The sequence below is a fragment of the Trachemys scripta genome, chromosome 5 (genome assembly GCF_013100865.1).
Source record: "Trachemys scripta elegans isolate TJP31775 chromosome 5, CAS_Tse_1.0, whole genome shotgun sequence".
NCBI lineage: Eukaryota > Metazoa > Chordata > Testudines > Emydidae > Trachemys > Trachemys scripta.
In genome coordinates this window covers 34,824,864-34,837,147 of record NC_048302.1, presented here as the reverse complement: position 1 = coordinate 34,837,147, position 12,284 = coordinate 34,824,864, and the positions used below count along the sequence as shown (strand labels likewise).

At 41.0% G+C, this 12,284-nt stretch overlaps 1 protein-coding gene across 18 annotated transcripts in view; it reads left to right on the top strand.

Moving 5' to 3' along the window:
* The window catches only part of CAMK2D (calcium/calmodulin dependent protein kinase II delta), a 266,772-nt gene that overhangs the window by 91,718 nt on the left and 162,770 nt on the right, over window positions 1-12,284 (top strand). For all 18 annotated transcript variants that reach the window (XM_034771697.1, XM_034771680.1, XM_034771682.1 and 15 more), the window contains exon 3: window positions 4,211-4,270. In XM_034771697.1, the coding sequence (XP_034627588.1) occupies window positions 4,211-4,270 (60 nt within the window). The remainder of the gene's footprint in view (window positions 1-4,210; window positions 4,271-12,284) is intronic.

Here is a 12,284-nt window from a genome sequence, read left to right as displayed (position 1 = left end):
CTCCCGCTCTGTTCTCTCCCCTTTATAGCAGGTCTTGTTTTCTCTGTTGGCCACAGCTGTGGGTGCCTGTTTTAAGGATTGGCAGTTCTGGCAGCTGTGTGGAGGTGTGATCAAGTTGCTTGCTTGTAAGCAGGAAAGACTCTCCTCTCCCTTCTGCCTATGCTCAGTATGGGGTTTGTAAACCCCTTTATAGGTACACATATGCTCCATAGGCCTGGGGTCAGAAGGATCTTGCAAGCAGTGTCTGTTGGTCCACACCTATGCCCTTATCTCCGCATGCATCATACCTAGGGCATAAAGGGTGGTGCAGAACACCGGCCTTTCCAGTTCCTATTTACCTCTACATGGTTTGAGAGAGAATCCGCCAGTGTCTGGAGCTGATTCTTTCTCCTCATTTAATAAATATTTTTTTAAAAATTCTTAACGTTTGTATATAGTTTTGTAGAGTTTTATCAGAATAGTTAGTTGAGGGTATCCTTACTGCAGGTAATTCTCCCTGCCTCCCTGGTGCAGGGTTTAGATTTGTGCCCCAGTTATCAGGGTTTGAAAACTGCATCTTCTGTCCTTGTTCCTTTCCAATCAGTGGTGACCACAAATGCTGCTTTTGCTGCCTCGGAGATTCCTGAATCTCCTCCATGTGCAGTATCTACTGCTCTTTTCCCAGCTGTACCCAGCAGGCGTGAGAACCCTGTTTAGAAACACCAAATCCTCATTAGGAAGACTGAGACCATCAGGCATCAGGGACTCTGAAAGAAATCCACCCCCATCTCCTGTGCTAGCAACAGTATGGACTTCACCACTGATGAAAATGGACCCAACTTTTTCATTTTCGGAGGAATTGGATGTACTGGAAGATAGGTCCATCAATGGTATTAGCCAGGATGGGCAGGGATGGTGTCTCTAGCCTCTGTTTGCCAGAAGCTGTGTATGGACAACAGGGGATAGATCACTTGATGATTGTTCTGTTCATTCCCTCTGAAGCACCGGGCATTGTATCCTGTTTGAAGACAGGATACTGGGCTAGATGGACATTTGCTCTGACTCAGTGTGGCCATTCTTATGTTCTAAGTTTCCTGCAAATGTCAACCCGTCTGCCTTGAATCAGACCATATACTCTCCTTTGTTTCCTTTGTTTTTCCCAAAGCCTCACATCTCTGATGAACGAAGTCTCTTCTGTTCCCTTTGTGTGAGATGTGCATTAGCTTTTTTACCTGCAAAAAAGGAAAATGATCAGAAAGTCACTGACATTATTCATTGCTGTAGCGGAACAAATGAGAGGACAACCTTCATCCCGTCAGAGGACCTCTAAGTGCTGTATCCCACTTTATTAGTCAGTGCATCACCACCACACAGGGCGAGAGCTCACCCCGCCTGAGCAAAAGCAGCCTCGGTAGCCTCACTTCATGAGTGGCCTTACTTGACATTGGCAGAGCAGCAATGTGGAGCTCTATTCATATGTTCACGAGGCGCTACACCCAAGTTCAAGCCTCCAGAGATGATGCATTCTTTAGGGTGGCGATCCTATATGCATCTATCTTGCCTGCTCCTTCACACCCTCCTTCTTACCTGAGTGCTGCTTGTCAGTCACCAATGTAGGGACAAGCACTCAAAGAAGAAAGGGAAGTTACTTAACCTATTGTTACTGGAGTCTTCGAGATGTGTGGTCCCTATCTGTATTCCATTAGCTGCCCCTCTTTCCCCTCTGTTTCAGATCTTTAAATGATTTGTGGTAGAGAAGGAACTAGAGAGGTGGTCAGTCTGCACCATCTCTTACCTTCTCTTGAAGGAGGAGAGCAAGAGTGCAGGTGCAGACCGATGGACACTGCTTGGAAAATTCTTCTGGACCCTGGTGCATGGTGCACATGCGTATCCCACAGTGAAATACAGATAGAGACCACACATCTCAAGAACTTGTTCCAATAAGGTAAGTAACTTCAGGCAAGCATCATTAGCCTGTTACAGGACCTCAGATTTAAAAACACAGAGGACAGAAACCACTGGAGGCAAAGAATAATTAATTAAGTGCCTGCAGAAGGATCCTGGTTCAAATGCTGGGCAGCATCATGCTGTAAAAAGGAGCATGTGCAACAGGGTCTGGTGCTATGGCTGTGGTGGAGACAGCCTGGAAGACTGTCAGGATTTTCCAAAAGCTACAAGAAGAGTCAACCAAAACTATGGCCACAGAGAGGGTTGATGGATATCTGCCAGCTACCATTGTTTTGTCTGCCCATAAAGACACTTCTCTGTATTGACAGGTAAAGAGAGATATGTGGCCAGCACTGTTTCATGTAGCTATTTAACATGTAAGCTGTCTCCCCTTAAGTGTTTACTTCAACTGTCTTTTTAGCACATAAGGTGCTTTATTCAGTTACAGCCATACCTCTCTCCCCACAGGCGCTGTCTTCATTAAAATGCACACATGCCTGAATCCATGTGATTACTAAAGCTAGGCCATTCAGCTGGTGCTAGTGGTGTTGAAGAACAGGACATGGAGGAGAAGGATAATATGAAGAAACACTTCGAGCACGAATAACAAATATGCTGCATCTTGTTCAGCCCCATGCAGGAAACCTGTCAGCGATTGCTTTATGTACACACAGCAGACACTGTATTTTTTGGTCACCATTTCAGTTCATGTAGTAAGTGGGGGCCAAAGAGAAAAAGAGAGAGAGAGAGCGCCTCAGTGGTCAGGAGTTGATTCCACTTGGCAGACAGACAGTACCAAAGACAACTTAGAACTAGGGTCAACAGCTGTTTCTGTCTTACTTTTTTCTGGCTCATTTGATTGTACTGCAGTTGATTTCCCCTTTTTCTGCATATGAGATCAGCAAAGGGGAGGCTGGGAGTGATTCCATTTTCCAGTTTACTGTTTGTTTATCCATTATCCTCATTATATTTTCCTTTGTATGCCTTTGCATAGTCCCTTGAACATCTGCACACTGACTTATGAGGCCAAGCCACAGTGAGACTGCTGCTAAAGTGGACTCTGCTCTGGAAGAAAGATGAGGCTATAACACTTTGTAAACATGGTGATGATGACATTAAAAGAGCTATAGTTTAATTTATGGGCCTTAGTTTATATTTCAACATTGTTGTCCTTCAGCACCAGCATGCTGGGTATAAGATGCCGTTGATGTGACATCCAGTATTTGTGAGACAGATGTTGATGCTGTTCTGTTTCTGATCCTGTTGCTGTTGTCAGAGATCTATAATTTAATTTGTTGACCTCAAGTTGTGTTCAAAGATGTGGTCAAAGACGTGGTCATCTTGTTACTCCACAGCTATGAAACAACTGTGCTTTACATCATTCTACTACAAAAACACAAACAAGGATAGGGGGTCGGATTATAACGAGGAACTGGTCAACATCAATTAACAGGAACAAATGAAAGGAATTACCTTCCATTTGTCTCTTTGGAAGTTTTGCCCTACAAGACCCTGAAAACAAGATTACAAGGTCCATTAGAAGAATATATTTCTCCAGCCATCTGATATCTATAACTCTTTATGAACAAGTTCTTGTTTGTTTGTTAGGCTGTGTTGGAATACACGGACCACATTAGAGCAATCCACAACAAAGAAACACCTTTCAGAATAAATGGCAAAAGAGCATACGTTATCCTTAGGCTAACAGGTAATCAGCTTAACTGAGAAGTAGTGTAATATAGGCATTGTGGGGGTATGCTGCTGTTGATCATTTAGCTACACACTCCTCCTATAGCATCACTGTGTTGGTATAATGCCCTTGCATGTTGAAAAGTGTTGTCTTTACAATGGAATATTAGCACTTCATTGGTGGTGTACTTAGTACCTTAGGTATCACTGAAACAATAGTCTAGGATTAGAATTTTTCTAAAGATTCAGGGCTGTCTTCATTCTGATTAATTCTATAATCATAGTTTATTATCTGATAATTATAGGTCATGGTGTGAATATGTCCCATCTCCCACTGAGAAGGCAGGTTGATTTTTCTAAAACTACTATAGGTTTAGCAGCTAGACAAAGCAAAGGGTGGATGTAGTATCTTGATTCAGTGTGGCATACAATTTAAATGTACAATCATGATTCTAAATAAGAGAAGGAGGATAGATTTTAATGACATGTCACATACTGTACCATATGTTTTTCAACTCACAGTACCATATGGGGGAGTGATGTCCCTTTTCGTGATTAAACAAAAAAACTACGATTGTGTTTCTTTTTCTTGCAGATCACCAGAAATTGGAAAGGGAAGCTAGAATCTGTCGCCTTTTGAAACACCCTAATATTGGTAAGAAAATTTAATCCCTTTATATGGTGTGTGTCAGTACAGAAATTAAGAGAAAATACAGAATAGCTTCATAGAGATAGAAAGTTGGGGAAAGTTAAAGGAAACACCTGGCAAGAGAAGGTTCCTTTGTACAGTGGAGTTCCTTCCAAACTCATAATGCTCCCCTGAGATGTGATGTCCTATGGGGCGGTCACCTCCAGCCATCCATACTGACTTCATCTCCTTGAGCTCATGTTTGGTGTTTTTGTGATTTGTGTCCCTTTGTTGAAGATGTATATAGAAGAGTAAAACCCTTCCTCTCCTCACCGTTGTGTCCCTGCATTCAAGCATTCACAATAGAGGCTGACAAAGATTTTGATTTGGGTTGCTTGTTGTCTCTAAACTGTAAACCAATTGGAACTGATGATAACTTTGTCGGCCATGAAGAATCACACTCTGAGGATACTGAGACACTAGTTTATCTGCTAGCAGTCTCAGTGCACATCTATGAATATATACTTCACCTGAGCCAACTTTAGGCTACCTGAGTAGCCCAGCAGCAAAAGTATGATTTTGTCTCATACTCAGTAATGTCTCCTCCCCATTAATGGCAATGACAAAGTGTAAAAAACAAAACAAAACACATGAACAAAAAACTCAAAAACCACAGCTCAAAATGGAGATTGGAATCACTCAGAAATCTCTATCAAAATTTCAAACACTTTGTGTTTTCCCCGGAGAGCTCAAAACACTGTCACAACCAAAAAACAGGAAGTTCAAAGACACAGAGACAGGAGGAGCCTTGCAACTCCCTTGAACATTTTCAACCTTTTTAAAATATTTGGTTAGACAGTTTGTTGCTTCTTTACTGTTCCCAAACCAGTTTGCCCATCCCTTCCTATAGTAAAGCAATGTTGAGACCAAGGAAGATGATTAAGAAGAAAATCTAAACAGTAATTGCTATGAATTGGTAAGAGTTAAAATCCACAAAGGACTGTTGAAATACATGACTGCATGTGATTAAATTCCTTTGGTCCATTGAATAGTTTGAACCAATATTATTATTATTATTATTGTGTGCTGTCCAGCTGTTCTATTAGGGTTATTATAGCAAGCAAACATACAGCTTGAAAACACAGAAGGGTTGTAGTTGTTGAGGAGACATTGTTGATGTTCAATAAGATGGCACAGAGGAAATGCCTTGCTGTGCAACCTACTCTGAAATAGGTAATTCAGTCAATGACTCACACAATAGAGTACACTTTTTCTTCTAATTGGCTGTTCAGTTTCAGAAGGAATATCAGGATTCAGAATCTTATGAGAGAGGCTGTTTGTTTTCATGCTGTAGAATCTCCATGAACACTATCAAGTCACTGAAATGTATCTACTCCCCTTTCCCTATAATAGAATATCCTGCTGAGCATGGAAAGTGTGTGACTGCCAGAGAACTAGTTTTATATCCATCCTAAAAGCTCTCAAGTATTAAAGTACCTTGTTTGTACAGCTGAGTGAAGAAGTTTGCTTTTAGGTCTGGTCTCTATCTTGGAGTAAGAACAGAGAGGTAGTTTCAAGAGTAGAAAAAAATCCTGTACATTTACAAAGACTCTGATTTTCAAAAGTGGGAGCCTAAAATTAGGCTTCTAAATCCACATTTAGACACCTAAACTAGAGGTTTGCACACTTCATTGTTAAAGCAGGCCAAACTGTAAACCCAGCTCTACCCCATGTCCCCTCCCCATAGGTATTTTGAGTACCTGTTTGGCGAGAGGCCTGACTAATGGGAGAGAGAGCCCGTCTGGGGGGACTGGCCAAAAATGGGAAGGGGTGAGGGATCATGTGAGGGTCAAGCAGACTGGAGTGGGGTGAGGATTTTCTGGTTTTCCACTTTTCACCAAAATCAATAGGATTCTGCCCAATGAAGCCTAGAATATTCCATGAAATTTTGGAATTGATCAGATAAAGAGTTCAAAAGTTATTGTACTACATGGAGACAGAAAGGCCATCAAGTTGGAAACAAGGCCTTTCTTCCCTTGACAGATACACAACCTCATTCTCATATGTGCTTAGCTGCCAGCAGCTCCCATGGACGTCAGTCTCTGGGGAGCTGTTCAAATCTTTCGCAAATCAGGGCACTTATTTGGGTGCCTAAATGGAGAACTAGGAGCCTAACTTTAGGGTCCCACTTTTGAAAACTTAGGTGCAAAGTTTTCTGAAATCATAATATGTGGAAATCCTTTTTTGTGCTCCTGCTTTTTTGGTTTAGCAACTGTTGATTTAAACATTGTTGTCCACATTACTTAAAAGTAAAATTAAATACTTTAAAATGCTGTGAATAATGTTACAATGCAAATGAAAGGTGGGCGTTTCAAAGGCATCTGAAGGACTTGGACATCCAAGTCCCATGGACTTTCAATGTGTGCCTTACTCCTTAGGTAGTTTTGAAAATCCCATTCAAAGATGTAATGTGGATGTGACAAACAGACACTGTAAAATTGGAGAAGTTTCACTTGCATTTATATTGGCAGCCAATCTTGCTTTTGGGCCTATTATTGACTGAGGTGGGATTTCCAAAAATGCTCAATGTTAGCCTTATTCTGGTCCAATTGAAGTTAGTGGTAAAACTTCAGTGGAAAGCAGAGTTAGATTAGTGCTGAGTGCATGATCTTGTAAGTTAGACTAGATTTATGTCCATAACTGAATATGTAACTGAAGCTGTATCAGTTTAGAACATAAAAAGATATGTTAATGAGGTATAACAACATATATATTGTATGTATGTATGCTAGACTGAATCTTTTCATTTAAAAGGAAAAACTGCTGCCCTATGTACTTATAAATATAAACTCTAGTGGGCAACAGTACCTTCAACCTATAGCTTTGGACATTACAGCATATTACCAATGAAGTTCTTATAAACAATATAAAAATTCAGTCTAAACACTTTTACTCCTAAAATTCTCTCTTGATCAGCAAGAGTATGTGATAGTATCACAATAAAATTTAATTTCTGAAAATGTTTACAGAACTTATTTTTAGCAAGGTTTGTTATAACTATGAAATATGGTAGTCGTGTGTTAAAATTTACATATGGCAAGGGGTATATTGATCAGTATGAATACATTTTTTTTTTTTATGAGCGCAAGCCCATTTAATCTGTGAAGGACTATGGGTATATTAAATTTATATTTTCTTCTGCACTTCATTTTTCTCTGTGAGTGATGTACAGATCATGAATTGATTGTAGCCTAGAAAATAATGGATTCTTTTGAAAAGAAAGTCATTGCTACCATAAAAATCTAAATTAAGGTGCTGAAATGGTTCTTGAAAATGCAATCTGCAGAGAAAAGCAAACATCTATTTTAATTTATTATTTTCCTTCTCATAAGACTACAAACGTTTTTTGTTGTTGTTGTTGTTTTACTTAGGTTGGTGTTTCATAACTTGCAGTTTTTCTGTGAGATAATTTATGTCTCTGTCTTTCCCTAGTTAGAATTAAATCATCCTTTCTCTTCTCTTTCAGTCCTGAGTAAGTGAGTGGTCTGGTTTTACAGCCTCAAAACTTAAAAACATCAAGAAACAGTTCAGAACAAAAATCCCTTTTATTTTTTTAAAGTTGCTTTTGCCTGTTATTAAGTGACAGTAACTGAAGTGCCATTTTTTATTGTTCATAGTTCATTTGATTAAATCTCCCTTCTGAAATTGAACTTTTTGTCATAAATGTCAGCATTTGATTTTATTTTTCTAAAACAATTTCTAGACTATATTAAAGTCTGTACATTATTATCTTTCATATTTGTGAGCAAAGCCTTACTGATTTATTTTCTGACCAGATATATGTTTAAAAAAAAAAAAAAAAAAAAACAACGCCCTTCTTAATTGCCTTTCATATTTTTTCTTTATAATCAGATCAAAACAACAGTGTGTTGATAAAGCAGCCTTTAAAATTCCAGCCTAACCCTAACCCTAGAAATACATTGATCATTTTTTTAAATAGAAACAAATGATATTTCTCTTAAAAGGGGACTGATGCAGGAAACCAAAATGTAGACCACTGGCAACATATGAGAGAGCCTTTATTTTTTGCTTATGTCTTTCCACAAAAAATAATTACTGGTGTCGAACCTTTGTAGGAGCACTTAATTGTCCTACATTACACTTCCAAGCAGATGTTCACCAGGAAGCTATCTGGACAAGCCTATTAATTAATTTAAATTCTGTGGCAATAGAGAAGTGTCTAGAACACGGTTTCTCAAACGTCACTGCACCACGACCCCCTTCTGACAACTACAATTACTAGAAAACCCCAGAAAGGGGGACCGAAGCCTGAGCATCCCCGCCATGGGGGGGTGCCGAAGCTTGAGGGCTTCAGCCGTGCGTGGTGGGGCTTGGACTTTGGCTTCAGCCCCAGGCCCAAGTAAGTTTAACGACAGCCCTGGTGACCCCATTAAAATGGGGTTGCGACCCACTTTGGGGTCCCGACCCACAGTTTGAGAACCGCTGATCTAGAATTAAACTTCTTCCTCATCAACTTAAATATGTAGTTTAGATTTCCTGAAAATGTGCGTCTCCCCTGCCTCTACTTGAGGCTGTGTTCATATAAGGATCTTCTCTGGCTATGAACAGGAGCTACATCTGAGCACTCCACTGCTGCTGACATCCCGATCTATTCATTGCACAGCTAGCAGTATCTGTTCTTCTTCAAGTGCTGGTCCCTATGTGTATTCCACTGTAGGTAGGCATGCGCTCAATGCATCTGGAGCTGGAGAATTTTGGAAGTAGTGCCCGTTGGTCCACACGTGCCCTCAGTCTCCTTGTGCATCTGACTGAGGAGATAAAGAGTGGGTTGGACCAACTACCTCTCCAGTTCCTTCTCGAGTCTGGGTCAGAACCTCCAGTGTCCAAAGCTTCATCTTTATTCCTTTATCTGGTAAATAGTTTTAGAAATATTATGTTCTGATGCAGTACAGAGCATCTTTTCAGGGAAGGATTCCACTAGAAAATACTATTTTGCCAAGTGAAGACATTTTTCTGTATGGGCAATCAAAGACCTATAGCCCCATCAGTTCTCTTATTTTGGACTATACTCTTTCCTGAAAGATAGCAGGCTTGTCCATGAGCTCCTTATATGTCCACTTGGCTGCAATCAGTGCATACCATTCACCTTAAGAGGGTTACTCAATCTTCACACACTCACTAACAGATTTTGGAAAGGCCTAATCGGAACCTTTCTGCCAATAAAAAAGCAAGCTCCTCAATGGGACTTAAATTTTATTATGTTGGTACTCACTATGCCTCCCTTTGTACCATTAGCTTCTTGCTCCATGTCTCTCCTATCCATGAAAATTGCATTCCTGATAACCATCATCTCAGCCAAGAGCTTGGAGTGCTGACGGAGGATCTTCCTTAGACTATATTCCATAGGGACAAAGTTTCATTATATGTGCACCCTCAATTCACCTCTACTGTAGTTTCAGAGTTTGACCTAAACCAGTGTTTATCTGGGTTTTTGCAAAAATGTCACCCATCCTCAAAAGAAAGGAGGCACCATTCCTTTAGTATTCAACAAGCTTTTTGGCGTTTTACCTGTACAGAACAAAACCTATCAGAAAGTCTCCCGGGCTATTTGTCGCCATAATGGAAAGAATTCAGGGTCAGGCTATATCCTCTCAAAGAATCTCAATATGGATTTTGAGCTGTATTTTGCTCTGCTATCAGATGTTTAATCTTCCTCCCCCTCATGGGGTAAGGGCTCATTCCATGAGGGTGCAAGCTACGTGTATGGCATCGCTTCAAGAAGTGCCTCTACTTGATATTGGCAAAGCAGCTGTGAAGTTCTATCTACACATTTGCAAGGTATTATGCTTTAGTTCAGGACCATATCACTGATGCATCCTTTGGAATGGCCTTCCTTCATTCGGCTCTGCCACCTGCATCCTTGTACCCTATTCCTACATGAGTACTGCTTGTCAGTCACCCACAGTGGAATATACATAGTGACCAGCACTCAAAGAAGAGGAAGTTACTTACCTTATAGTAACCTGAGGTTCTTCAAGATATAGTCTGTATGTGTATTCTACTACCTGCCCTCCTTCCCCTCTGCTTTGGATCATCTTTTGGTTTACAGCAGAGTAGGAAATGGAGAGGCAGTGTTTCCACCCCAACCTTTATCTCCTCGGTCAGGGCACAAGGTGAGCCAAGTCACATGTGCGGACCAGTGGACACTGCTTTCAGAATTCTCAGGCTCCAGGCTCATAGAGCACATGCATATCCACAGTGGAATACAGCTAGGAATCACACATCTCGAAGAACCTCCAGTTACTGTACTTTAAGGTAAGTAACTTCCTATTCTTTGGGGCTCTGAGCCCCTTCTCCCCCACCAGTCCACCAAAGATACTCTTTGGTGCTTCAGTGTCCTCTACTCCCCTCTATAGCTGCTCTTTTAGGGCTCCAGGTTCCTTCTATCCTCTTGTCCCCTACCCCACCACATCATTTTAAGGGCTCCAGGCCTCCCTTACAGTGTCTTGCAGAAGAAAATCTAGGCAAACACACAGATAAAGGGTTAATGCTCTTTTATTAGCAGAGCTCCAGCAGTGTGCTTTATACATGAATAGGTTGTACACTAGACTAATTTATAGCAGTGCTGGGTTTCTCACCACAATATGATGGCCTGAGTCAACACATCCTGGTGAATGTAAAGTGACTTTAATGAGTAGCTCAGATATCTGGCCTCAAAAGGTTGAGGGTTCTACTAACTAGCTGAGTGTGCTATAGACCGCCGGGATCGACCCAGGATATGGATAAGGAACTATTTAATGTGTTTAGAGAAGTAATTACTAATAGAAACTGTGTAATTATGGGGGACTTTAACTTCCCAGATATAGATTGGGGCACAAACGCTAGTAGTAATAATAGGGCTCAGATGTTCCTAGATGTGCTTGCTGATCAATTCCTTCATCAAGTGGTAGCTGAACCGAAGAGGGGGGAGGCCATTTTAGATTTGATTCTGGTAAGTAGTGAGGACCTCGTTGAGGAAGTGGTAGTGGGGGACAATTTGGGCTCCAGTGATCATGAGCTAATTCGGTTTAAAATACATGGGAGGAGTAACAGAATTAAGTCAAAGACTAGGGTTTATAATTTTAAAAAGGCCAATTTTAACAAATTAAGGGGACTGGTAAGGGAAGTGGATTGGGCAAACGTATTAATGGATCTAAAGGCAGAAGAAGCCTGGGATTACTTCAAGTTAAAGATGCATGAGCTGTCGGAGGCCTGCATTCCAAAAAAGGGAAAAAGATTACAAAGCAGGAGATTTAGACCGAGCTGGATGAGCGACCGACTCAAAGGGGCGATTAGGAAAAAACAGAAAGCGTACAAAGAGTGGAAGAGGGGAGGGATTAGTAAAGAAACTTACCTTAGCGAAGTCAGAGAATGTAGAGATAGAGTGAGAAAGGCCAAAGGCCGTGTAGAGTTGGACCTAGCGAGGGGAATTAAAAGCAATAGTAAGAGGTTTTACAGCCATATAAATAGGAAGAAAGCAAAGAAAGAAGAAGTGGGACCGCTGAAGACTATTGCCGGAGAGGAGATTAAAGACAATCTAGGCATGGCGCAATATCTCAATGAATATTTTGCATCGGTGTTTAATGAGGCCAATGAAGGTATTAGGGATACTAGCACCACTACAGAGGGGCATTCAGGATGGGGGATTACCGTATCCGAGGTAGAAACAAAACTTGAATGCCTTAAGGGGGCTAAGTCGGGAGGACCGGACGATCTTCATCCGAGAATATTGAAGGAATTGGCGCGGGAAATAGCAGGCCCATTAGCGATAATATTTAATGAATCTGTAAACTCGGGGGTGGTCCCGTTAGACTGGAGAATAGCTAATGTGGTTCCTATTTTCAAGAAAGGGAAAAAAAGTGATCCGGGTAACTACAGGCCTGTTAGTTTAACATCTGTAGTGTGCAAGGTATTAGAGAAAATTCTGAAAGAGAAACTAGTTGAGGACCTGGAGGTTAGTGGCAATTGCGATAAATTACAA